This window comes from Rutilus rutilus (assembly GCF_951802725.1).
Source record: "Rutilus rutilus genome assembly, chromosome: 2".
Lineage (NCBI taxonomy): Eukaryota > Metazoa > Chordata > Actinopteri > Cypriniformes > Leuciscidae > Rutilus > Rutilus rutilus.
In genome coordinates this window covers 3,799,698-3,827,391 of record NC_140210.1, presented here as the reverse complement: position 1 = coordinate 3,827,391, position 27,694 = coordinate 3,799,698, and the positions used below count along the sequence as shown (strand labels likewise).

The 27,694-nt window shown below is 39.1% G+C and overlaps 1 protein-coding gene across 2 annotated transcripts in view; it reads right to left on the bottom strand.

Annotated features, from left to right (window-relative positions):
• The window catches only part of gpc6a (glypican 6a), a 205,051-nt gene that overhangs the window by 137,553 nt on the left and 39,804 nt on the right, over positions 1 to 27,694 (bottom strand). For both annotated transcript variants that reach the window (XM_084402279.1, XM_084402278.1), the window contains exon 2: positions 25,228 to 25,386. In XM_084402279.1, the coding sequence (XP_084258405.1) occupies positions 25,228 to 25,386 (159 nt within the window). The remainder of the gene's footprint in view (positions 1 to 25,227; positions 25,387 to 27,694) is intronic.

Genomic DNA, 27,694 nt, shown 5'->3' with positions numbered 1-27,694 from the left:
ATTATCCGCTAGCTGTCATTCTCGCCCGCTCCTTTGATTACAATGAAGTTTAAATTGCTCATCATTCAGGGAAAGCGACAAAATAATGGAGGAAAGTTTTGTTAAACGTGTTCAGATCTTCCTACATGCTTTGCTTTGGAGCTGAAAGCTCACATTTTCTCATCTGAGACTCTCAAGGTAGCTTTGAAGATGGGGATTTAGATCATTTATAGGGCTTTAGCATGTTTTTCCTCGCTGCCAATCAAAACAGACCTGCAACCCATTAACGGGTCGTGACCCACCGCTTGAGAGCCACCGATGTAAAGACTGAATTTGCACAGTAACTCGATGCAGAAGAAACACATGACCATATAGAGTCAAGCACGAATGTGGAGGTCAACACAGATGGCAAGTCAAGGAGCAGACTGTTTATATGCCCGCCAAACTGGATGTCAAGTGAAATGGGTTCTCACCTAGTTTATCAAGTTCAAATACACATATGCTCTCTCTCTATCTCTCTCTCTCTCTCTCTCTCTCAAGCACACACATGAACGCAGAGAAACCCAAGGGAATCACGACAATAGAAAAAGCATTCCCACAGAAACCGAATTGAGGTTAGCAAGCAAACGACCTCATTCATCTTCTCTCCCGACAATGCTTGGATAACAATTTAAGGGTGCTGATACGATGCAAAACATTAGCTGAGGAGGCTGCGCAAAAGGCAAATTGTAAACACTACATCATAATTTTGACCCACCGTGACAGGCCAAAACACCATGTTACTGCAGGAAATTTTTACCATGCATCACAAACGTTACTATTCTGTGCTAGGCGGTAGCGTATTTGCCTTTCCGGACATGCTGCAGTGTGCATAACCTTGGAACAAATTAACCAATTCATGAACTATATATGTATATATATACAGTATTAGTAGTTCCCTTTTGTAAAGGGAACTCCCGCTGCATCGATACTCGATACTTTGGGGAATGCCTTCGGCATGAAGCGTCTGAAGTCAACTATGGAACTATTCCAATCTTGATTGGTGCAACGTCACCCGTGACGTCGCATGTGACGGTGATCCGGAAGCTACAAAAGGGTCACAGGAACCAGGAAATGTTAGCTTCTGGTCTTCAGCAAGCGCTCTATGTCATCTTGTCTGTTCTATTTGGTGTTGTCTGTCCCGTGAAAAGAGTATTATTTATGGTGAATAAAAGAGAAGCTATTCAGGCAGTGTGCGTCCCCTTGCCCACGTTATTTAAGCGAGGGTGACACACACTCGCTTTGTGTAGTTTGTCTGGGAGTGGAGCATGCACGGGCGGTGCTCGAGGGCGCTGTCTGTGCAAACTGTTTTCAATGAAAAAGCTCCGCTCCCGTTTGAGCTTGTTCGATCAATTAGATCAGGCTCGCGTTTCCAGTGCATCAGGTCCCGCGTCTGTTGAGGCAGCGCGCCGCTTGTATGCATAGGATTCGCACGTGGGGCTGGCATATGATACTGAGACGGTTGCGACCCTTTCTCAGTGTTTATTAACCAGCTCCACTGGTCTCGCGCACGGTTCGGAAGCCCGCGCTGCGGCTTCTTCCGACCGTGTTAAAGACAGAGCGTTTGATCCGATCAAATAGATCAGGCTCGCGTTTCCAGTGCATCAGGTCCCGCGTCTGTTGAGGCAGCGCGCTACTTGTATGCATGGGATTCGCACGTGGGGCTGGCATATAATACTGAGACGGTTGCGACCCTTTCTCAGTGTTTATTAACCAGCTCCACTGGTCTCGCGCACGGTTCGGAAGCCCGCGCTGCGGCTCTTCCGACCGTGTTAAAGACACAGCGTTTGATTTATCTGGCTCCGAGGAGTTCGATATTATTTATCAACACTGAATCACGTGGATATGGGGATTCGCCACCCCATATTCCCGTTAGTGAGGAGTTGCTGGAGGTTGTAATCTGGGCAGTGGTTAAATTAAATGTTAAAGGGCCATATAATAGCAGGAAGCGACTAAGAAAAATAAAATGAATGAGCGCTTCCTGCAGACCCAGTCACAATCATCTTGTCAGAGCCTTCCCTTTTTTCACTGATCTCCATACTGAGGTATCGAGATCGTGGAAAAATCCATTTTCATCTCAATTATTTCCCCCCCCATGTATATATTTACTCATCCATTAGGGAATCTAATGAAAATGGTTATGAGGTGATGGCTCGGGTTGAGGAATATTTTGCGAAATATTTTCTCCCCGACATTGCGTCACCCCTGATAGCTCAGACACTTCCCTCCAAATCTCGTACATCGAATTTGTTAGGGAAAGCATATATGGCGGTGGGTCGAGCCGGTGCATGCCCACACACAAGGGGGTTATTACAGGCATATCTGGCTGACCTCCTCAAGCAGGTGGATGATAACTGGGAGGTCTCACTCAATGGTATTACTGAATTTCATAGAGTAGCTGACTTATCTCTTCGTATTATTAAAGAGACGGTCCGTGCTATTGGCCGTTCTATGGCAGCACTAGTCGTCTCAGAGAGACATCTATGGCTTAATCGCTTGTGGATCGGGGAGAAAGACAGGGCTTTCCTTCTCGATGCTCCCCTTTCACCTTCCGGCCTCTTTGGCGACACGGCAAGATCCGTTGTCGAGAGGCTTCAGGAGGCAGAGCGACAATCAGCTATCCCCAGTTGTCAGTCCAGGTCCCATGGGGTTGCTGCCAGGGGGCAGCCTCATGGGACAGCCGCCAGCTCCTCATATTTTGAGAAGGTTTCCTCTCGTGCCCCCCCGTATAAGGCTTGGGGCCAGAAGAAACATTCTCGCACGAAGCACTCCATACCGAAGACAGGTCTGAGGACTGTCTCTCGGGCTAAGATGGCTTCAACTAAGAGGTCTTGTCGTAACACGCAGACCCTTATGGGCATTCCCCCAGGAGAGCGAGTACAGGAGTCTCGCCCCCTTATGCAGCCCTTAGGAAATCGATGTTTGCTTCCCGCCGCCGATGGCGCTTCGGGACACATCGGCTTCCAGCGAACACAAATCGCAGTATCTGCCCGATAACGTTGCGGCCCTGTCGAGTTCGCCGCCTCTCAGGAGGTCTGTAGAGAGCATATTTCGGTTAGTTCCTGCCAGTTAGCTGCTTCAGGTCACCGAAGCCATTTGGAAATTTATAGCCGAGGCCAGTCTCGAGGGACTGGTCCCCATAATGGCATATTTAGACACCCCGAGGGGTCTTCAAAATATATCCTAGGGGGTCCTGCTTACAGTGGAGCTAATATACAAATATTATCTACTAAGGGTGGTTCACATGTCGGCCAGCCCCGAGCAGGGTCGGTTCTTGGAACAGGAAGTCTAGTCCCTCTTAACACAGGAAACCTCAAAGTGGGCTCTTCCTTGGTTACGGGAGCCTGGGTTCTACAGCTGGCACTTCATAGTTCCTATGAGGGGGGGAGTTAGGCCTTATTTTGGATCTCATGGTACTGGATCAACCAACCTCACTCAATGTGAAGGAAAGTTCCTTAACTCCTCTTCAGAGGACTACGTCCCTGGGAGTAGAGTGGGACTTAGTCACGATGCGGGCACAATTGTCTCCTGCTCATATAAATACTATCTTAAACACATTGAAGAGTATTAGGTTAGGCCAGGCTATCACTGTCAAACACTTTCAAGGAGTTTTGGGTCTTATGGCTGCAGCTTCCACGGTAGTACCCTTTGGTCTGCTCCATATGAGGGCCTTGCAGTGGTGGCTCAGGAACAAGGGTTTTTGTCCTCTGGGAAACCCTTTTCGTACGATCAGAGTTACGCGCAGATGCCTTCGTTCTCTTGTCGTATGGAAGAAACCATGGTTCCTGTCTCAGGGCCCGGTTTTGGGAGCACCATGTGAGAGAAAGACTCTGACCACGGATGCGTCCCTAACGGGCTGGGGTACGGTTATGGAGGGCCGTTACACCCGAGGTACTTGGAAAGACCATCATCTCACATTGCATATTAATCGCTTGGAGATGTTGGCCGTATTTTTGCCCTGAGGCACTTCCTTGTAGACCTCAGAGGCCATCATGTTCTTGTTAGGACAGACAATATGTCGGTGGTCTCTTATATCAACTGCCAAGGGAGGATTGAGATCTCGCCCTCTTTGTGGACTGGCGCATCAAATTCTTCTTTGGTCCCAGGACAAATTTCTCTCCATCAGATCTATTTATATTCCTGGGGTTGATAATATGGGAGCAGACATCCTGTCGAGGCAGGGGCTGAGGCCCGGGGAATGGCGGCTCCACCCTGAAGTGGTTGAGCTTATATGGAGAGAGTTTGGCCGGGCGGAGGTTGACCTGTTTCGCTTATCATGAGAACTCTCATTGCCCGCTCTGGTACTCCCTCTCACATCCAGCTCCTTTGGGCTTGGATGCCATGGTACAGATGTGGCCGAGGTCACATCTGTACACTTTTCCCCCGATCGCTCTGCTCCCTGGGGTTCTAGAAAGGGTCAGGAGGTACGGAGTGAGACTACTCCTTGTAGCTCCGTACTGGCAGGCCCGAATTTGGTTTTCGGACCTTATTAGTCTCTTGGAGAGTTCTCCATGGAAAATTCCTATTAGGAGAGATCTTCTGTCTCAGGCTGATGGTACATTATTTCATCCCCGACCAGAGTAATGGAGACTATGGGTCTGGCCCCTGAGGGGGTCCCACCCATAATTAGGTTGCCCTTTCCACCGAGGTGGTCAGGACATCCATACTAGAACCCCACTCTACTAGGAACTAAACAATTAAGTTAGGGAGGGCATTGAACCCAGTTTATTACTGCCCACTGGCTTCAGTACTGGTGTTCCATCCCGCTCTCTAACGGGATCTCCTGTTCATGCTTAGGGCCTCTGTGGCGGCCTCAGTGCCCTCCGCAAGCCTCTAAGGGTGTTCTCGAAAGGACGTTCCCACTGAAACTCCATGTTCCTGTAGATTGGAGGATGAATCCTTTTCATCCAGCCTATTGGCATCAGGCTGATGGGTTATCCCTGGCACCCATCATGTCCTGTGGGTGAGGTATACGAATATATATTTGAGATATATAAGTATATATAGGAGAATCTATTGAGTCTGCTTCCTGCTCGTCTTACTCCCTGGAAGAGTGGTGGTGCTGCCCCCTCTTACTTGCTAGCGTGGGAGCCACTCAACGTTATTTTTGCCCGGTACTGAGGTACCTGTAGGCAATGTTAAGATTCTTCGGGTATTCCATCCTCCATCGCATGTGTCGGATGGTCAAGGTCGTAGCCTTTGAGGTTCCTACATTAGGCCTTAGGCTGAGAGGAGTCAGTCCATCTAGTTATGCATCAAGGGTTAGGAGCTATTCCCTTTATTAAGAGTACAGTTGGTTATCTAAAACCACTTATATTTGAAGTACAAGGTGTGCTTTTGCCTTCACCTCTCATCTAATATTTTCTACGGTCTGGGGCTCCCATCCATGAGGTCAGTCGAGCCTCCGGCTCCAGACCTCCCCTTCTTGCACCAAATCTTATGACAAGCTAGTTTGGATCTGCCCTCTACTCATTCTATCGTCCGTGAGTGTGCCAGATGCTTTACACCAGGGCGTTTTCTCTCAGTGTGGCGGCGTGGGTATTCGTTCCCCAAAGTATCGAGTATCGATGCAGCGGGAGGTCCCTTTACGAAAGGGAACGTCTCGGGTTACGTATGTAACCCTCGTTCCCTGAGTAGGGAACGAGACGCTGCATCCCTCGGCCACACTTTTCGCGCCCCTGAGAACGACTTGCTTTGACCAATTAGAAGCTAACATTTCCTGGTTCCTGTGACCCTTTTGTAGCTTCCGGATCACCGTCACATGCGACGTCACGGGTGACGTTGCACCAATCAAGATTGGAATAGTTCCATAGTTGACTTCAGACGCTTCATGCCGAAGGCATTCCCCAAAGTATCGAGTATCGATGCAGCGTCTCGTTCCCTACTCAGGGAACGAGGGTTACATACGTAACCCGAGACGTTCTTTTTAATGAATCCATGGAACTGAAATAAAGATTTTAGAACATAACGTAAGGTTAAATGCTATTAAATAAAGAAATAAAGAAAGTGAAGATGACATTTTCTGTGTGTAATAATGCATGTAACTTTCCAGTCAAATACTGTATAAACAAATTTTTTTTTTATTGTACTATAAAACTACTTTCATTTTATTTTTATTTTATTTTTTTATTATTTTAAAGGTAATGTCTGTGCACTAGCAACACCAAATAAAACATAAAATATAATAAAGTAGTACCATCAAACTACTATAAATTCTGCATAATTTTATTTATTTATTTATTATTTTTTTACTTCAAATGTAATTTGTGCTTGCAGCACCGAAACATAAATAATAAAATAAATAAAACAAGTTTTATTGTTCTATCAAACTACTATAACTTTGCATAATTTATATAATTATATTTATTTATTTTTACTTAAATGGAATGTGCTAGCAGCTCCAAAATTAAATAAAATTAAATAAAATAAAATAAAATTAAATTAAATTAAATTAAATTAAATTAAATTAAATTAAATTAAATTAAATTAAATTAAATTAAATTAATAAATAAATATTACTTTTTTTCTTTTTTTTAATAATTTCATTAATTTAATTAACTTATTCTTTTTTAAGGGGTGTGTAATTCAAACACATTAGCAGCACCAAACAAAGCAAAGCAAAGGAAAACAGTTTCAAACACTCTTGTCAGAGAAAGAGATGGTCTTGGCCTAAACTTACACCCTTATCCAATGTGTCCATGTTGTAACGTCTGGGAAATTAGGGCTGCATGCTTAAATGAAAGATAAAGTGTAATTTCTGTGCATTTAGTGACCAAATTACAATCAGTTTGTCTTACAAATTCAGTCATGCACTATTTAGGGATGAATGTGAAAAGTTGCCTCAGGTAACCTCGACTACAGAGATTATAAAACTTATTCACATTCGCCAAAGTTGTCAACTTTTGAGACACTGAAACAGAGACACCATGAACACGAAGGTTCTACTCTTGACCTCACTTTGACTCCTCTTTGAACACCGAAGAGGAAAGCGGCTCACACGTCCCATTACCTCTCAGCATGCCTGAGTCACGGGATAAGCGGCTTTGTCTTCACCTCGCCGCGGGAACTTCAGTCTGGACTCCTCAGGTTTGGGTTTACTGTACCATTTGTCTGGAAGATCCATCAAAAAGAGTCTTACTTTCTAAATACAGATGCTCAACTTGATCTCATTGGTCTTCGTGGGTATTCGTGTGTACTTTCTGACAACCTCTAAAACTAACACTTCCACTTTAGAGACAAGCACATCTTTAGGAATCCTTTGAGGTTTATAGGTTATTAAAGTTGATCCACAAAGTTTTCTTTTTGCAATTATATGTGGTCTATTATATTTCTGAAACACAAACGCACGCACATACACACACATATATATATATACATATACACTCACCAAAAGGATTATTAGGAACACCATACTAATCCTGTTTGACCCCCTTTCGCCTTCAGAACTGCCTTAATTCTACGTGGCATTGATTCAACAAGGTGCTGAAAGCATTCTTTAGAAATGTTGGCCCATATTGATAGGATAGCATCTTGCAGTTGATGGAGATTTGTGGGATGCACATCCAGGGCACGAAGCTCCCGTTCCACCACATCCCAAAGATGCTCTATTGGGTTGAGATCTGGTGACTGTGGGGGCCATTTTAGTACAGTGAACTCATTGTCATGTTCAAGAAACCAATTTGAAATGATTCGAGCTTTGTGACATGGTGCATTATCCTGCTGGAAGTAGCCATCAGAGGATGGGTACATGGTGGTCATAAAGGGATGGACATGGTCAGAAACAATGCTCAGGTAGGCCGTGGCATTTAAACGATGCCCAATTGGCACTAAGGGGCCTAAAGTGTGCCAAGAAAACATCCCCCACACCATTACACCACCACCAGCAGCCTGCACAGTGGTAACAAGGCATGATGGATCCATGTTCTCATTCTGTTTACGCCAAATTCTGACTCTACCATCTGAATGTCTCAACAGAAATCGAGACTCATCAGACCAGGTAACATTTTTCCAGTCTTCAACTGTCCAATTTTGGTGAGCTCGTGCAAATTGTAGCCTCTTTTTCCTATTTGTAGTGGAGATGAGTGGTACCCGGTGGGGTCTTCTGCTGTTGTAGCCCATCCGCCACAAGGTTGTGCTTGTTGTGGCTTCACAAATGCTTTGCTGCATACCTCGGTTGTAACGAGTGGTTATTTCAGTCAAAGTTACTCTTCTATCAGCTTGAATCAGTCGGCCCATTCTCCTCTGACCTCCAGCATCAACAAGGCATTTTCGCCCACAGGACTGCCGCATACTGGATGTTTTTCCCTTTTTTTACACCATTCTTTGTAAACCCTAGAAATGGTTGTGCGTGAAAATCCCAGTAACTGAGCAGATTGTGAAATACTCAGACCGGCCCGTCTGGCACCAACAACCATGCCACGCTCACAATTGCTTAAATCACCTTTCTTTCCCATTCTGACATTCAGTTTGGAGTTCAGGAGATTGTCTTGACTAGGACCACACCCCTAAATGCATTGAAGCAACTGCCATGTGATTGGTTGATTAGATAATTGCATTAATGAGAAATTGAACAGGTGTTCCTAATAATCCTTTAGGTGAGTGTATATATATATATATATATATATATATATATATATATATATATATTATGTATATACTGTATATATATATATACTGTATATATATATATATATATATATATATATACATATATATATGTGTGTGTGTGTGTGTGTGTGTGTGTGTGTGTCCAACTCTAATATTGTATGAAAATATTCTGAGTATAATTGTAATTCATGCTTTATTGTACTATCAAACTACTATAATTTTTTATAATTTTTGTTTCATTAAATTATACATTTTGTACAATAAAATGTGTTGTTTGAGCATACTAGCAGCACCAAATAAAATAAAATAAAATAAAATAAAGATGACATAAAATAAAAATAAAAATAAAATAAAGGTTCAAAATGAATCAATTATCTGATTTTAATTCAATTATTTGTTTATTCACTAAAAAATGTCATAAAATAATAAAATTACATATTTTTTTATAAAATATCAAAATATATTATAAATATAATGTAACTATTTTGTAAATAGAAAATACATTCAAAAATATGAACATGTATTCTATGCTGTATATTATAATTGAGTATATAAATAATTATATAATCTTTGTATTTATAAATAATTATAGGCTATATTCTTTGCATTCATTTACTGAAGAAAAAAAAAAAAACAATAAATAAAACAAATGCCTTTAAAGCCTTCCTTTAAAAATGGATTTTTGCCATATTTTTACTTCTTGCATTAAAACTTTGTTTGAGTAAAAAAAAAAAAAAAAGGGGGTGATTCGTGTGCCAGACAGTGAAACCTAGAGACTAAATTTAGCTTTGCTGTCAACTTTATGAACATGCTAAAAACAGCTCCACACTTTCAAATGATCATTTAAAGTGCCTAAGCATCTTAAAAACAACATGTATGTTCAATTCTCAAGATCCTCTGGATTCATATGCATGCCTGAGCATAACTGTTCCCAAGACATTTAAAGAAATTCCATTTCCTTATATGGGTTACATATAGAGATGCATACAAATGAACGCCCTGAGCGAGTGGAAACCAGGGCGTGTTCAACTGCGAAGCGCTGATAAACATCTGGATATTGCCCCATTGTGGTTTGAAACATAATTGGAGTGGAAATAAATAAATAACAATAATGTGATCTTGTCATGAGCTTAGGAACACATGCCTCTGTTGTACTTATGAAGAAGGATGAATTCAATTAGGTTTTAAGGTCTCAGATGCATTCTCAAGTGCTTTTGCAAAAAAAAAAAAAAAAAAAACTCACAACCTTGGGATTTCTGGCAATGATTTCTGGCAACACTATTGGAGAAGCATCTCTCCACATGAGTGGTCTTTCCCTTGGGTTTGTGACGACTGCTGAAGTTTTCAACCCTCACTCAAGTGCTTCCACTGGCGCAGAATATCAAAGCTGCATTAGTTTTGTTTCTCTTAAATTACTATATTCTAACGGTCCATTTAACTAAGCAAAGTTTAAGAAGAGCGATATGAAATACAATTACGCCTCAGTGATATATCAGTAGCGTGGGTTTCTCCAGAGCCTGTTGTACGCTAGCATGGCACAGACCTAATGGGGCTTGAGGAATCGTTTCTGGAAGCCCTATATAATTAGTTCCTTTCCTGACAGCATATAATGCTCCTGGTGAAATGGCCTCCAATGTATTTCACAAATCGGTGAAGAGGGGAGAAATGAACCGCCTGGCCTTGCAAAGCAGAAAAACACGGACAGCTCGTTCCAGCAGAGCCGGTGTTTTGAAACATTAATGTCTGTGAAGCACTAAAGCTGCAGCTGTTTGACTCTGTGCGGCACGTCATGACACATTTTATCAGCAACTCAATCTCACCTACACCTCTATGCAACATGTTTGTACTGTGTGTGGCATTCATTTTCTTGTGCATGAAGATTATATTTTTATAGTCAAATAATAACATTTAAACAGCATCTACAATGTAAGTGATGTAAGTGCAAATCAATTCGCTTTAAAATGAATTCTTATATAGTATAAAAGGGGTGGTATAATGCCCTTTTCACAAGATGTAAAATGAGTCTCTGATGTCCCCAGAGTGTGTATGTGAAGTTTTAGCTCAAAATAGATAGATATTTTTACATAGCATGTTAAAATTGTTACTTTTTGAGGGTGAGCAAAAACGCACAGTTTTGTGTCTGTTCCTTTAAATGCAAATGAGCTGCTGCTCCCGGCACAGGGGGCGGAGCTTCAACAGCTGCACTCACACAGACATGCACTGAAAATTTCAAAAACTTTTAGCCTTTTATGTTCAAACCGGATTCAGACAAAGATGGAGAGACTCAAGAAGAAGTGACAACATGTAGAAGCAACAGGACATTTCTGAATGGTTAGTTGATGAATTTATGTAGCTGATGTATAGTTATCTTCTAGTCATTGATTAGCATATTCTGTCTTGATAATCTATAAATCGTGTTCAGGGGCGGGGTTTATGTAAATTTTAGGGTTGGTGATGTCACTAACCCGGGAGGAATGTCGTGTAGTCTCTACCAGCCGTTTGTTGTAGTCCTTAAAAAGCAATTTCTTTAAAAGCAAATATCTCCCTTTGCTCTGAACTTTGAGCATTGTAACTTGTTGTTTATGCTCAAACCGCAACATTACACACTAACTAAAGTTAAAAAAGTGAAATCTTAATCAACCACCCCTTTAAAGATTTGGCAAGATATCATAAAAGAAAAGAAAATATGATAAAATTGGTATCAATATTGCTAAGGATTCAACATTTGCACCAAATACTACAAATGGTTTTGTACTAAAACGAGGCCTCACAGCATACTGTACTTTTTCACACAAAGGAAAAGTGTTGGATTTTGAGACACTCAAACGTGAATACTTATGCAATCAAGATTTCCATAGGTACTTACAAATAAGACATACAACAAGGAAAACAATAATATTCTATTCGTACAATGTTTATTTCAATATATAAATCGGGTGACATGACAGAAATAATTACAAAATGAAATGAAAGTCTACAAGACTGTAAATGAGAAAATACCCAATATATTAAAAATAAATGGGAAATTTGAAATCCTAGATGAATCACAGTGGAAGACAAAACATTCCTCAACATGGAGAAAATTCGGTTGGAGAAATATCACTATATTTTTCCTCACCCCTGAGCAGAAGAGATATCAAAACAAAAATGCAATCTGCAGGAGAATGTGCGTCTCGAATGAAGCCAATCATAGCCATATATCCTGGGATATAGTTCAGAAAGTTCAGAAATATTGGCAAGAAATCCATAACAGTTTAGAGAGCATCCAATTTAGTTTTTTAACTCTATACTTAGAAGACAGATCTGATAAATATTTAATGAGGATTCTGCTGAAACATAGGGTTACGGAAGACATAAGGAATGAAAGAATAATAGCTTGAATAAAAATAAAAGTAAGCATATTGGTAATAGAGTACGTCTGGAATAAAATATACCATCCAGGTTCCTTTTGTATATAGTTGAGGGGGAAAAAAACTAACGATATAAGAAGCCAAAACTGATAGGCGGATCTGAGTAATAAATATACAACTATTTTGTTTATTTAATTACAAAAAAAGGCTGCATTACTGAAATAGCTAGCATTATTTTGCAAAGTATTGTATTGCTACCACAACTGATGTCTTTTCTGTCCTTTTTTTTTTTCTAATAATTTTTTGTTATTACTATTATGGATGTAATATATGTTTTTTTTATTATTATTTTTTTTGCCAATAAATTCAATTGTTGATTGTCTGTTATCAAATATTTCAGGTACCATCCAAATGTAAGGGAATTGTTGAATAATGTTGAAATTACTGTAATAAAAACATAATATAAAAAAATACTGTAAATTAATTACTTTTTTAAAGTAAAGTATGGGATTACTCTTCATTCATCTGTAATTTAATTACAGTGCTGATGTAATTGCATTTAATTCTGTATATACTATAGAACAATTTTATATAGTGGAGTTAATGTCAACATTTAACATATAATGTAACATATAATCTCCCCTTAAATACTTTGGTCAATTTATGCAATTTATATTATTTATTTTAAGGCCAATTTTGATTTCATGATGACAACAGTTTAGCGAATTCGCCTCTGAATGCTTCATGCTAGAAAACCTGTGTATACTGATATAACGGCAAAAGACATAATCCATCATAACCAGTACTTTTTCATCCAGAGTAAGTGAGCAGGGAAGATTTCAGCTGAGCAAACTCAATATTCAACAGAAGAGGAACAAAGTGAATTGTGGGAGTGAGGTTTACTTGGCATCCTTGACACACCGGCACGGGAAATAAATAAATGAAAAGAGATGAAAAAAAATTGCTGTTGATCCCATATAGCCCTTTCAGGACTGTCCACGGGGACGTTCGGCCACCTCTTGTGACTGTCCATCTAAAAAGAGCAAGTTTCCAATCAGTCATCTGCACCGACGTGATGAAATTACCCAGAGTGCCTTTCCCCTGATGACGGAGGAAGAGCGGGACGTCCTCAGAGAATCACCCAGCTCTCTCTGACAGTCACTTCAGCTGACACCGGCCCATCACAACAATGCTTACTTATTCATGCTGGCTTCCAGGAACTACACGTGTGGTTTCCGATTGCAGGATTGAAGAGGAAATCTTCCTGTCACAGCGTCAAGGCCACACGGGACTGCAAATGGAGCGATGCTCTGTCAAACGCAGCTGGTTTTTGAGATTATACTACGTTCTGATCGATGCACTGACATTCATGTGCTGCGCTGATGGATATGAATGAATTATTTAAATCAGGGATGAGAAATGTCGGCCTGGAGGGCCGCTGTCCTGTAGAGTTTAGCTTCAACCCTGAAAAACCCTGGGTGGGGAGGATGGAGGGGAAAGGACCAAACTGGTGGTGGGGAGGATGGAGGGGAAAGGACCATACTGATGGTGGTGGGGAGGACGGAGGGTGGTGGTGGGGAGGACGGAGGGTGGTGGTGGGGAGGACGGAGGGTGGTGGTGGGGAGGACGGAGGGGAAAGGACCATACTGATGGTGGTGGTGGGGAGGATGGAGGGGAAGGGACCATCCTGGTGGTGGTGGTGGTGGTGGTGGTGGTGGTGGTGGTGGGGGTGGGGAGGATGGAGGGGAAGGGACCATCCTGGTGGTGGGGGTGGGGGTGGGGAGGATGGAGGGGAAGGGACCATCCTGGTGGTGGTGGGGAGGATGGAGGGGAAGGGTCCATCCTGGTGGTGGTGGTGGTGGTGGTGGTGGTGGTGGTGGTGGTGGTGGTGGTGGGGAGGACGGAGGGGAAGGGACCATCCTGGTGGTGGTGGTGGTGGTGGTGGTGGGGGTGGGGGTGGGGGTGGGGGTGGGGAGGATGGAGGGGAAAGGACCAAACTGGTGGTGGGGAGGATGGAGGGGAAGGGACCATCCTGGTGGTGGTGGTGGTGGGGAGGACGGAGGGGAAGGGACCATCCTGGTGGTGGTGGTGGGGAGGACGGAGGGGAAGGGACCATCCTGGTGGTGGTGGGGAGGATGGAGGGGAAAGGACCATACTGATGGTGGTGGTGGGGAGGATGGAGGGGAAGGGACCATCCTGGTGGTGGTGGTGGGGAGGATGGAGGGGAAAGGACCATACTGATGGTGGTGGTGGGGAGGATGGAGGGGAAGGGACCATCCTGGTGGTGGTGGTGGTGGTGGTGGTGGTGGTGGGGGTGGGGGTGGGGAGGATGGAGGGGAAAGGACCATACTGATGGTGGTGGTGGGGAGGATGGAGGGGAAGGGACCATCCTGGTGGTGGTGGTGGTGGGGGTGGGGGTGGGGAGGATGGAGGGGAAAGGACCAAACTGGTGGTGGGGAGGATGGAGGGGAAGGGACCATCCTGGTGGTGGTGGTGGTGGGGACTGGGGAGGATGGAGGGGAAGGGACCATCCTGGTGGTGGTGGGGAGGACGGAGGGTGGTGGTGGGGAGGATGGAGGGGAAGGGACCATCCTGGTGGTGGTGGGGAGGATGGAGGGGAAGGTCAGCTTGTCGAGGAGAGATCTGACATTATTAAGGCGATAGCAATGCACCAACAACCACACAGCATAGGAGCACAACCACAGTATTCTGCGGTACAATAATACAGACACATAAAGCAAAAAAACCTCAGTCTGAAACTTACTCGCTGAGTGAGTTTAATGTTCAGCTTCTGGTAATTAGACACATTATAATATAAAAAATAATAAAAACCCTGAACACTGAAACATTATGTGCTGAAATGTGGTACACTCAAGTTCAAATTATACATCCCATGCTATATTTTACCCGTTAATGTCTAATACAGGATTTCAGAAATCTTATTAGAGATGTACTGTGATAATTAGTAGAGCTTGATTAGTTGAACACCTAGCAATTACCGGTCTTGTTTTAGTATTATGTATATGATTTTATAGTCATTAGGACTATAGTATGAGGACAGAGGGGAAGGGACCATCGTGGTGGTGGTGGTGGTGGTGGGGAGGACGGAGGGGAAGGGACCATCCTGGTGGTGGTGGTGGTGGGGAGGACGGAGGGGAAGGGACCATCCTGGTGGTGGTGGGGAGGATGGAGGTGAATGTAGGCGTCAGCATCTGCGAACTCAGACATGTGTAAGTACCGATCTTTTATACTACAATTATTAGAATAAGATTGGATGGATGAGAAGGTAATAAGTGGCGTAACAATTGAATCTTCCCGGCAGAACTTACGCTAAAGCTTTCATTGACCCTGAAGACACTGATTAGCTTGTCCAGGGTTGGAACTAAACTCTGCAGGACAGTGGCCCTCCAGGACCGACGTTCCCCATCCATGATGTATATGAAGTATGCTGTGGACCAAATATGTGCATCTGATCATTTATTTCAATTGACTGCTTACTGCTTTATAAGTGTGAAATTATATAACCCGAAAAAGCCTACTGTATCATATCTGCCTCTAAATTATTAACATGAAGAAAAAAAAAGAAAAACTGTTGCACACAATCTACTCCATGCCTTCTGTCGTCTGCCATGCCATGCGTTCTTGTGCAAGTAAAAGGTGTTTTAGTGTAATTGTAACATGTCTTTTTGCTGTGAAATTTTGACTGATTTGTATGAAGAAAAGATAAGAAAAACTTTTATATTGTTAGCAATTTTTCAAGACAAACACTTATTGGACTGAAGCAACTCTAGGTTTACTTGATTATCCATATATCATTTTTCAGAAAAAGTATCAAATATGATCATCAGGCTTTTGAGGAAGGTTTATATCTCTCAGTCATTATTGTATTGTATTGCATTGCATTATATATTTTATCATAAAACTAATCACTTAAATATCATCTACATCTACTAAGATATTGTTCGGAGAAATAGAGTGATGATACTTATATGCATGATACTTATGATATTTATATGCATATTTATATGCATTTATATTTATATGTAAGTAGTCGGCTATACTGTTATAAAGACCTCAATTATTTACATCACAAGCGATAAGAATTCTTTTTGACCCAGAAAACATCAGTATATGCACCAAATTGCTTTGAAAATGGAAATGGAACATCCATCAAATGTCAGGGTTAACTAATTAAAAATGCACTGAACTAATATGCGCTGAAGTCTCTCAGCTTGTCGAGGAGAGATCTGACATTATTAAGGCGATAGCAATGCACCAACAACCACACAGCATAGGAGCACAACCACAGTATTCTGCGGTACAATAATACAGACACATAAAGCAAAAAACCCTCAGTCTGAAACTTACTCGCTGAGTGAGTTTAATGTTCAGCTTCTGGTAATTAGACACATTATAATATTACAGATAATAAAAACCCTGAACACTGAAACATTATGTGCTGAAATGTGGTACACTCAAGTTCAAATTATACATCTCATGCTATATTTTACCTTTTAATGTCTAATACAGGATTTCAGAAATCTTATTAGAGATGTACTGTGATAATTAGCAGAGCTTGATTAGTTGAACACCTAGCAATTACCGGTCTTGGTTTAGTATTATGTATATGATTTTATAGTCATTATTCAAATTTTGAATTAGCTTTTAATTTCACGTTTTCATTTTAAAGGAATAGTTCACCCAAAAAAAATAAACCCTGTCATCATTTACTCACCCTCATGTTGTTCCAAACCTGCATGAGTTACACAAAAGCAGATATTTTGAAGAATGTTGGTAACCAGAAAGTTGATGGTAGCCATTTACTTCCATAGTATTTTTCAATGGCTACCGTCAACTGACTGGTTACCAACATTCTTGGTATTCTTGGAGGGTGAATAAATGATGGCAAAATTTTAATATCTGGCTGAACTATCCCTTTAAGTTTAGTAAATACTGGAAACTTGCCAACAGTCACAATAATAGGAAAACTATCAGACCAAGTTGGACATTAGTGGTGAGTTTTGCAATCAAAATCCACTTGCATTTGCTTCAGAAAGTGTAAGTCTTTTCATGTCTATATTCAGATTCCATAACAAATGGGATGTTTTAGGCTTAGTTAAAAAAAAAAATGGCTCCAGGTTTCCCATGTTAAGCGCTCCTACGCTGCAGTCATAATGGGCATTTGACAGGGTTTGCCAGAGAGCATCTGTATCTCGCTCGGCTATTTTTTGCCTCTTCCTGTATGTCTCAATCTGTAAATTGATTTCTCTGTAAATCATCTGCTTCAGACACAATATGATCCTAGATTACTTAGAAATGCCCATATATCTCCTCGGGCCTCAAACGGAAGACGAGAGCTTTCAGTAAAGCATGCGTACATAATTGCATTTCTCACATTATCTCCTGATTTTTAGAGGTTTGGCTGTAGAAAACCATCACTATTGCTATTGCTCATCAGCCTGAGCACATCTGCACACTAACAGTTTCTTGCTCTCTGTCATGTTTGCATGCACACCACACAACTGATCGCATACAATTTCGATAAAACATAGAATTACATTACATAAAAAAAAAAAAAAAAAAAAAAAATCAACCTAGATTTTCAATTCAACCATGAAACCCTCGCAATTTCACCTGACAATCTAGTGGACTGCCGATGGGAAGGAAGGAAACACTTCCGAGGTCTGAGGCGTGTAATGGGAATCCAGCGCTCAGTGTGTAAGTTGCCCTTTACAGTGATCCAAGACTTCGCTTCACCAGTCAGGAAACCCGTTTTAGCTTCAGAAGGCTTCATCTCTTGGTTCATGTCCTGGTTATGCTTTAGCTTTGAAGAGGAAACTTATTTGCTGGAGACAAACACTTGACCATCTGGGTCAGATCTACACATGTACTCACCCTCACACTGGGTTCAAGAGTACGCTATATTGTTGAAGTCTGTCAAAATATGGTCCAATTCATTATTTGAAGATTGCTTTGCACTCACTCTGTAGGAACGGAGCTTGCTTGTGTATTAGTTTTGTCAACAGTTGCCATATCCATTATATTTCTCAGCGGCAAGGAGAGCAAATCAAAACCACTGCATGAATCATGAGGCAAAGCTAAATCTGTTCATATTTCCTTGTCTTGTTTCCTGTGCTTGAAATGTCGTTTGAAATGGTCAACGAGGCAAAATAGTTGCACAACTGCCTGTAATTGGATTTGGACATCCCAGAGCAAGAACATCTGCTTGACGCCTTTATAAATCTGTCCTTTAGGTTGGTTTTGGGCTAGAACTACAAAATAAATTTGATGTGGATTATTCATATTCAAAAAATCCTGAGGGACAAAGCCTCTTTGAGGAGACTGCAAAGTTCTGTGGGGATGAGATTCCACTTGATGGATGGATGGATGGATGGTATAAAATTAAATTAAATAAAACAATCAAATATATATATATATATATATATATATGATTTTTAATTTTTAATTTAATTTTTCATATATATATATATATATATATATATATATGTTATATATATTTATGTTTAATTCATTCATTAATACTTAGAAATGTAATAAAAAAAAAAAATTTCCACTTACTCACAATAAACATCTAAATAAATAAATACAATAAAAATGAATTAAAAAGTGAATAAAATAAAATAAAATAAAATAAAATAAAATAAAATAAAATAAAATAAAATAAAATAAAATAAAATAAAATAAAATAAAATAAAATAAAATAAAACATTTAAATACGTTTTGAATTCCGAAAGCTGCTTTACATTGACTAAATATGAGTTTTGAAAAGCACTTTTAGGCAGAACATTAGTATTGGGAACAGTTGCAACCCTTGAACACCCACCGGCTTTGACATTTCACAGAGTTTTAATGCCAGTGCAAGTTTCACCACGCCAGCTCCTCCAAACTTGAGCTGTGCGGAATTAAAAAGTGAGTGATGTTGAAACCTGTACTTTGTGAAAAATTTGCTTTCTCCCTTAAGCCGTCCTGCTGGGAAAAGAGCACAAGATTTGTCGAGTCTGTGAGGGTGACCAGAATCAAAGAAAGAAGCTTTTCGCTCTGATGTAATCAATCCTTTGTGGCTTTCCCCCCCAGTAACATCTGTGATTCACTGGCTCTCCCACACTGAGCAAAGTGCCCGCATTTGTCTAATCCTAAAGAGTTACTCATCGAGCTATGCTTAAAAACAGGTCAGGATGAGGCAAAGTGGGAGATTGTACCCGACTAATGTATTAAAAGAGGAGTAATGCGGCCTAATGGACGGCCGCTTCAAGAGAGATGAATGTTTCTCATCTGCGTCACCAATGGAAGCCTTGACTCATCTCCCATTGTGGATAGATCTTGGTGCAATGGATCATGGGATTATCTCAACACAGTTTCAAGCAGCACAACTGTTTTCAACATTGATAATTATCAGAAAGGTTCATCGAGCAGCAAATCATCATATTAGAATGATTTCTGAAGGATCACGTGACAAGAGTAATGATGCTGAAAATTCAGCTTTGATCACAGGATATAAAATGACATGTTAAAATGTATTACAATACAAAACAGTTATTTTAATAATATTTCAGTTTTTACAGTAAATAAATGCAGCCTTGGTGAGCAGAAGAGACATTACACACCATTAACAGTAATGCACATCGTTGTTTATTTGAATGGCGAATCGTTTAGTTACATCCACTACAGCGACGAAGTCATTTTCGTTAGTTATTTCGTAAAAGCACCAATGTTACACATAATGTGTTTAAAAGACAGATAGAGAATGAAAAAACCTGGCGTTCCAATTCAGACTTAATCCCGCAGCCTTTCAAAAGCCTTAACGGCATCAGGATTTTTCAATAATGCATCAAAAAACACAAGGCCCCATAGGAGGCCGAGGCGGTAATCAAAAAGTGGGAGTTAAAGAATTTCTAAATAGGGTCCTATAAATAGCAAAGGAATGAAAAAAATGAGGGCATGGAAAATGGATGAAGGATCAAATCCCTAGGAGGAGGCAAAAGCGCTGGAAGATAAAGGACGAATGTTGCTTCCCGGGCTGGCAGAGTGGGCAGCCGTACGGAGAGAAGCCCTCCATCCGACAATTCACATTCGTGAGCAGATATGACCATAAAAAACCATCAAACGTCTGAGATCTGTCCAAGATCAGTGCCACTGCACAAATCTCAAATGTGATTAATTAAAGCAAAACCGATTCGCTACAATGAATCAGACTTCTCTAGTAACTGATTATATGTAATATGGATTATGTAATCAGATTCCAAAAAAAAAAAATAAGTGCATGAAATGAGATCGTAATTGTGTGTTTTAAAATGCGTATAACCAGGTTAAAGTTACTTCTTTTATAGATTGCATGTTATTCGCATAATGGCGGCTGCTCATTATATTATGTATATATATGATCAAAACGTTGTGACAACATGTTTTTAGTACACGTTGCTTTAACTCACCAATGTACTGTAAATTAAGCGATTTTCAAGTTACACGAGATTCAACTCATTTTTTTAAAAGTCAGTTTCATGTAATTTAAGGCAGCAAAATGGAAAGTTATGCATGTTCAAGTCTTTTAACTGGGAACATTTTAAGTAATTAATTAAGTTAATAATTTAACAACATATTTGCATGTTCATAGTTTTATGATGTCATTTAAAGTTCACATGGTCACATTTGTTTGTGTTTTATTTAGATTGTTTTTATTTAATTTTTTAATTTATTTTCATTTTATGATTTAATTACTTATTAGCTATATCAATTTACGAACCCCCTACAGTTCCTTCGTGGTTGGCAAACCCTGGCGTAATGTGATCTTTAATGCAGTTCATGGTGTTGATAATTATTTATTTTTTTAAATCTAATATAATTTAATTCTCTTTGTACTTTTTTTTTTTTATCAATATGATACAATATTCTTATTCATATCAATGTGATTAACGAGTTAAGTCAAAAGTAATCTATAAGTAATCCAAAAGTAGTCCGATTATATTACCTAAAATGTGTTTTGATACAGATTACACATTATAATAACAGATTTCATTACTAATTACAATTGTGTCATGCACTTTTGAAACATACTGTAAATAATCGACCCATCACTGCAAAACAGTTTACAATCTGCAGTTCACGTCAGTTTCTGTGAGACTGTGCTCTTCAGGGAAAGCAGATGGACTTGACTAACTTCACTTCACAGCCAACGGAGTACAAAAAGAGATCCATTCATCACGTGACGGTTCGGCTTTTAGGAAAAGAGATACTGCGGACCGATCGATTTTTATCCCGCCGAGCTGAAGGTGTTTCTGGGGATTAGCTGCCAAATCTGCGGTGCCTATCAGAGTGATAAATAAAGTCGTGTGTATATGCGCGTGTTTGTGTGTGTTTAAGTGTGTGGGTCTCTGTCAGATACACCTGCCCTCGGAGATAAAGGCAAGAAGACAAGCAAACCATGAGCTGGAGATGATAAAGAAAGCCTCGCTCTACGACCTGACTTCAGATGAGAAGAGCCGTTCAATAATACAGATGTGTGTCTGAACAGCGCAGGATATTCTTCTCAGAGATAAAAGCGTACATTCATGCGTTTACTAATTGGATGGATGTCATTAAAACATTAAACGGTCTCATTTAACTTAAAAATCAATATGATATAAATGCATACACTGTATTTAGTATGAAGACTTTTATTCGATTTTTAAACCAAATTATAGATCTAATTCTCATCACTGTAATAAAATCAGACTTAAAAAAATAAATAATTTGTAATAATCATTAGCATTAAATGATGATGATTCACATATTTTTATTCATTAAATATATTTAAAATATTTTTTTATGTAGTACATTTCAATATGTTTATGTTTAAATCAGCATAAAGGTTGTACAATAAAACCTTGTAAAGATGCATTTTTTTATCTTTTTTTTTATAATCATTAACCTTAATTAATGCATAATTAGATATATTTAATTAAATTAAATTTAATATATATATATATATATATATATATATATATATATATATATATATATATATATATATATATATTAAATTAAATTAAATTATTTATTTATTTATTATTATTTTTTTATTTTTTTTTATTTTTTTTATGGAAGGACTGGGTGCATTAATTAAGGCTAATGATTAATAAAAAAAAAAAATAAAAAAAAATGATACTCATCCTTATTATAAAGATTAAGATTTTTGTTTGCATTCTTTTATAACCAAATGTTCTACTGCAGTGCCAATCTCATTCTCATTACTTTAATACAACCAAACTTTTTTATAATTTATTTTATTAATCATTTGTCTTAAATAACAATTCCCATTTTTTTATTTAAATAAACATAAAGGCAGAAAAATAAATACTAAGTTAAGTACTAAATCATTATTGTTTTTGCATTACATTAATGATTATCATATTTTTAGCCTTTTATAAGGAAAAAAAAAAATATTCCTCATTAAATGACTTATTTAATGGTCCTAAATGGTCTGAGTGCAAAATACAACTTTTTATTTACTTAATTTTGAGGTGAAATATTCCGAAGACACGTTTTCATGAAACACTATGTGACTAGAATTTAATAACCATAAAACAGCATTAATCAAACGACACCTTCATCACAGGCCCAAATTATTACATGCTGATATGCTAATTATTAATTAATGCTAATGCAGTCATCTAAGTGTGTAAACATATTATCCATTTAAAAGTCGAACATAATTAATACCGGTACTGTGAGTGGGTTTGATTTCGTCTACAAAACTTTTCATGTTTAAATGGCTGAAAAGCCATAATGCCTGTATATTTCATTTATTAATGGCACTGCTTAAGTATTAATGGTTCTGTTCACTATTAATGAAAATTCCTTTGGCCCAAAACAGCATCTATAATCAGATCCTATCGCAGCTCGCCGGCGTAATTAACAAACTGTCGGCGGTGTAGGCCAGCTATGTTCATCAAAGTCTCAGCGCTGGTGAGCTCAACACAAGCTCTCTGAGAGGTGGGCAGGAGAACACGTTTGGAGTGGACTTGGAGCCGTCAGAGAAAATAATGTAGGTTATCAGCGGGCAGTAACTCAGCGTGAAGGGTTTGTTATGTCACAGGATTGCTGTGGGTTGGTTTGCGTACAGGTTGGCGCAGAAACTTCCAGCATGACACTTCGTATCACGGCCTCGTCTCTCATGAACACCAGTATGCAAACCAGCGGAGGGATTTGCCTCGCAGTCATTCACTGAGATACTCCGTTCACACTCTCATAGGAACGAAAGACAATCACATAGGAGATCTCTTTAGTATAGCTCGAATGCTTCTCAGATAGCAATGAAATTGGCTTTTTTTTTTTGCAAAAGAGAGTTTCAACAGACTTCAAAAGTCAGAGATCTCATTATGAACTCAATCACTTCTCATCAAATGATCTGAGCTATTCACATTCATTGCATGGGTGTACACTCAAAAAAGGCTTACATTTAAGAGTATCTATTTGAATTGCAAATACAATTTCCATCAACTTGGATTACACAGTTTTAACATAAGCTAATACCCTTAATGTGATGCATATGTGTCACTCATACATAAATTAAACAGTTATGAAACAGCTAAGATTTCTGCATAGAAAAAAAATAAAAATCTTGGTTTTAGATTTTATGTGCATCATCATTAACTATATGCATCTAGTTGATTGTGTTTACATAATATTTTCACAATGCATTTATTGAAATGGCTTAGAATCAGCATCGATCTCTTCATTGTGAAAACAATTACATTTATTCGGTTAAAAACTATGAGCATGGGTAAAATATGAGGAACAAGCAATATTCAATTACTTGATATGGATGAGATTGAAAGCAACTGGATTTACTGATGATAAATACAGTAACACTTTACAATAGGGTCCCATTAGTTAACATTATTAAATGCATTAGTTAACATTAACTAACAATGAGCAATATGTTTTTTTACAGTATTTAATCTTTATACACACACACACACACACACACACACACATACATATACATATATATAGTACATGCAAACTATATAAACAGTAAATCCATATGAGCTGGGTCTTCTAAGATCACAAGTTCATTTAAGTCACACTTTTGCTCAACAGCAAAGTTCCTTCCGCACTACATGCAAATCACCAACTTTCGAGAGCGCTAATATTAACCTTCACATAACCTGTGAATATGTACTCCATAGCTCTCCTTCATTACAGCATTTCAAAAACTATATAATTAGTCAGAGCTACATGGTTTCCAGGCGAATTATAGTGGCGGTTTGGAGGGGGTCTGACCCGCATAATTAAGGCCTGAACCCCGAAAGGAAGTCATAACAAGGTTAAAAAGTAGATACTTAACAGCTCTAATTTAAAAAAAAAAAAAAAAAAAAAAAAAAAAACACACACAAGAACATTTCAGTGACTGCAAAAGTAGATTACAAGTGAGTCAGAGCATATATTTCCACAAACAAGTCCAGTTCGCCTCAAAGAATAACCGCTTCACCAGAACACAGCTACAATGCTTTCCTTATCAAAAGACACAAATTAACCACCGCTGCATAAAACCACATCTACAGTTTAGTTTCCATACCAATGACCTTTTGCAACACATTTGGGTTATTTCTGCTTTAAGTAGCTTCATATATTTCTTTTCATTTTTAACTCTTCAGTGAGCAGTTTGTCAATGAATCATTTAAACCGGTTTTCTGAACTGATTCAAAAGACCAAAAGTTCTGATTCGGACACAATTTCCTACTAGCTTCAAAGCTTCATAAGCAACTTTAAATCGACCACACTTTATATTTATTTTCATTTTTTGCCTTGACAGTTATAATCTTGAGTTATTCATCAGCAACAAAGTAGACAAAACAAATTCAACTTTTTAGGGCATCTCACTTTGTTTGAACATCAATGAATCTCTTAACACAATAACTATTGTGAACGAATCATTTAGATATATACTTTACTGCACCAAGATTCATATGCAAGTTCAGTTTTCCACAAACAGTTCATTCAAAAGATTTGACTCAGAATGATTCGTTCACAAAATTGACTTACTGTATCACTAAACATTTGTTAACTTCAAAGATTTGTTTCTTTGTTCTCTTTTTTCCAAGTTGACATCAATTCTATACGAAAGTACAATTTCTATGCATTGCATCTGTTTATTTACGAACCAAGTCATTGAACCAAAAAGCCTGGACAGTAATGTTGGGATAGAGAGCACAAATCAAACAAAAAAACAAACCAAATGTTGCACACTTACCGTCAAACTTTTTATGTCTGGAGGTAAACACTGTCCGTATGGTGTGGCTGCTCCCATCCACTAATTTCTCGAAATCCAGTTTGCTCTGCTGGCCGAGCCTGTCCTCCATGTCTGAAGTGCAGCAGGTGTAGCCTTGGGAACAAACCCGCAGATGTTCACCTGTGGGACGGGAGAAGGACATATTTCACACGGCCGCACTGGGAGACACGGAGCTCATCACACCAGATCAAACACGCTTCATTAAGCCAGCGCTGCGATGTGTGATTTCCCAAAGCGCACAGAAGATGTGAAGGTGCACCAACTGAAATTAATGGTGCATGTCGCCGCTGGATGTGACATCTTTAATTACGTCAAAGCGACAGATGGATGTTTGAGAGCCGTCCTCAAACTTCCTCCACTCGTGCTTTTTAATGACTGCAAACAAGCAGAAAACTTGTCTGACTGTCAGTGTGAAAATGTATTTCCCGTCTATTTTTGAAACTTCATGCTTGACAGGCTGTATTACATTACAATATGTTCAGTGTGATGTTTTAAATAGCTTCCCTGTTGAGAAGAGGTCTAAACCAGCTTCAAGCGAGCATAAAAATGAAGATGCCTCCATAATGTGAGGCATCTATGTGAAACAGGATTTCTTTTTTTTTTTCAATAATAAAGTCAAATCAAATTAAAGCTACACTGAAAAAAAAAAATTCCCATGATTTATACTAAGAGTGTGTATTTATTTAATATCAGTTGTTAATTGCAGCAGTCTATTTAAAATGTTTAATTTATCAGAATTAATTATTTAAAAAATCGGTTTGAATGAATGATTCAATGACTCACTTATAATATTTCATTTGTTTTATTACTGGATGATTCAGCGTTTTTACACAAATCTCTTGAATTAATGATTCGATGACTCACTCATAAATATTTCACTTGTTTCATTACATCGTTTTTACACAAATCTCTTGAATGAACGATTCAATGACTCACTCAAAGACTTTACTTGTTTCATTACTGGATGATTCAGTGTTTTTGAACAAATCTCTTGAATTAATGATTCAATGACCAACTCATAAAGACTTCACTTGTTTCATTTCTGGTTGAATCAGCATTTTTGCAGTTTCAATGAATGATTCAATGACTCTCTCATAAATATTTCACTTGTTTCATCACAGTGTTGTTTAACTAATCTCTTGAATGAATGAGTAAATGACTCACTCATACAGACTTCACTTGTTTCATTACTGGATGATTCAGCGTTTTTGAATGAATCTCTTGAATTGATGATTTAATGCCTCATTCATACAGACTTCACTTGTTTCATTCAAGAGATTCGTGCAAAAACACTGAATCATCCAGTAATGAATGTTCCGGTGTGATTTAGTCAAAGGTTTAATAGGCAAATTGCTGTCATTTAGGAATCATGTTGGTGTTTTAATCAAGATTGCGATCTCTTAATGAATAACCATGCCGCTCTAGTCTAGCAGTATTCTTATCAGAGTTCTTAAGAACACCGAGTTCTTTCTACAACCCAACAATTACACTATACAGTATAAATAGCATCCCTCCAGTCAACCTGTCCAGTTTGCATTTTGCACCATCTCAGCATTAAAGCGCCATGCCCATCTAAACTTCATGAGTAAAAGTCTCCCCAACACCTGCTGGATTAAACATGCAGTGAGCCAGACCAGCACTGCATCGCCTCTAAACCACAGCCAAAGCGCTTCTGGCACGAGTGGATCCAGGGACAACATAATGTACATACGAAATGCCAAACTGTGGGCTAATGATACATTTAAAATCACCTCAAATGTTGGCGGGGAATCATAAGTTGCTTGCAGTGAGCAAAAGCGACAAACAAGAGTGTGTTGGTAATGACATGGCAGCCTGGGAGAAAATATCTCATTCTCATTACAGTCAGCTGATTTGAAAAGTAATGTCAGACCATTACATACCAAGCAAGGCAGATACTAGCGCTTATTTTCGAGTATATATATATATTGACTTCTGCACTGAGAATATTTTGAGGCCAGTGTGCGATTGTGTCTCATGTGAGTCTACTCGTTTTTAAATGTAATGAGCGAGAAATTGTGCAATTTATGAACAGGGCCGTATCTGAACACGCCTTTGGTGCGGATAATAGGAAACAGACATTATAAGCCTCAACATTCATTGTCGTAACCCTTTTAAGTCTCGTCAAACATTATGCATGCTTTCAATATCTGGAAGTGGTTGGTCAAGGGTATTTCAAAACATTGTAAAGATTTTCCCCATTTTAAGGTAAAATTGCAAATGAGATCTCTTTAATGTTTCGCCAAGACAGCAATGACAATGATGTTAAATGGAGAAAATGCTTAATGCATGTGAATCATTGTGTCCATTTTTTGCTTTCCTTGAATGGATTTTTAGGATAAATAAGTTGATTCTTAAACTACTGGTCAAAAGTTTGGGGCCAGTAAGATGTTTTTGAGGAAAAGTTGCA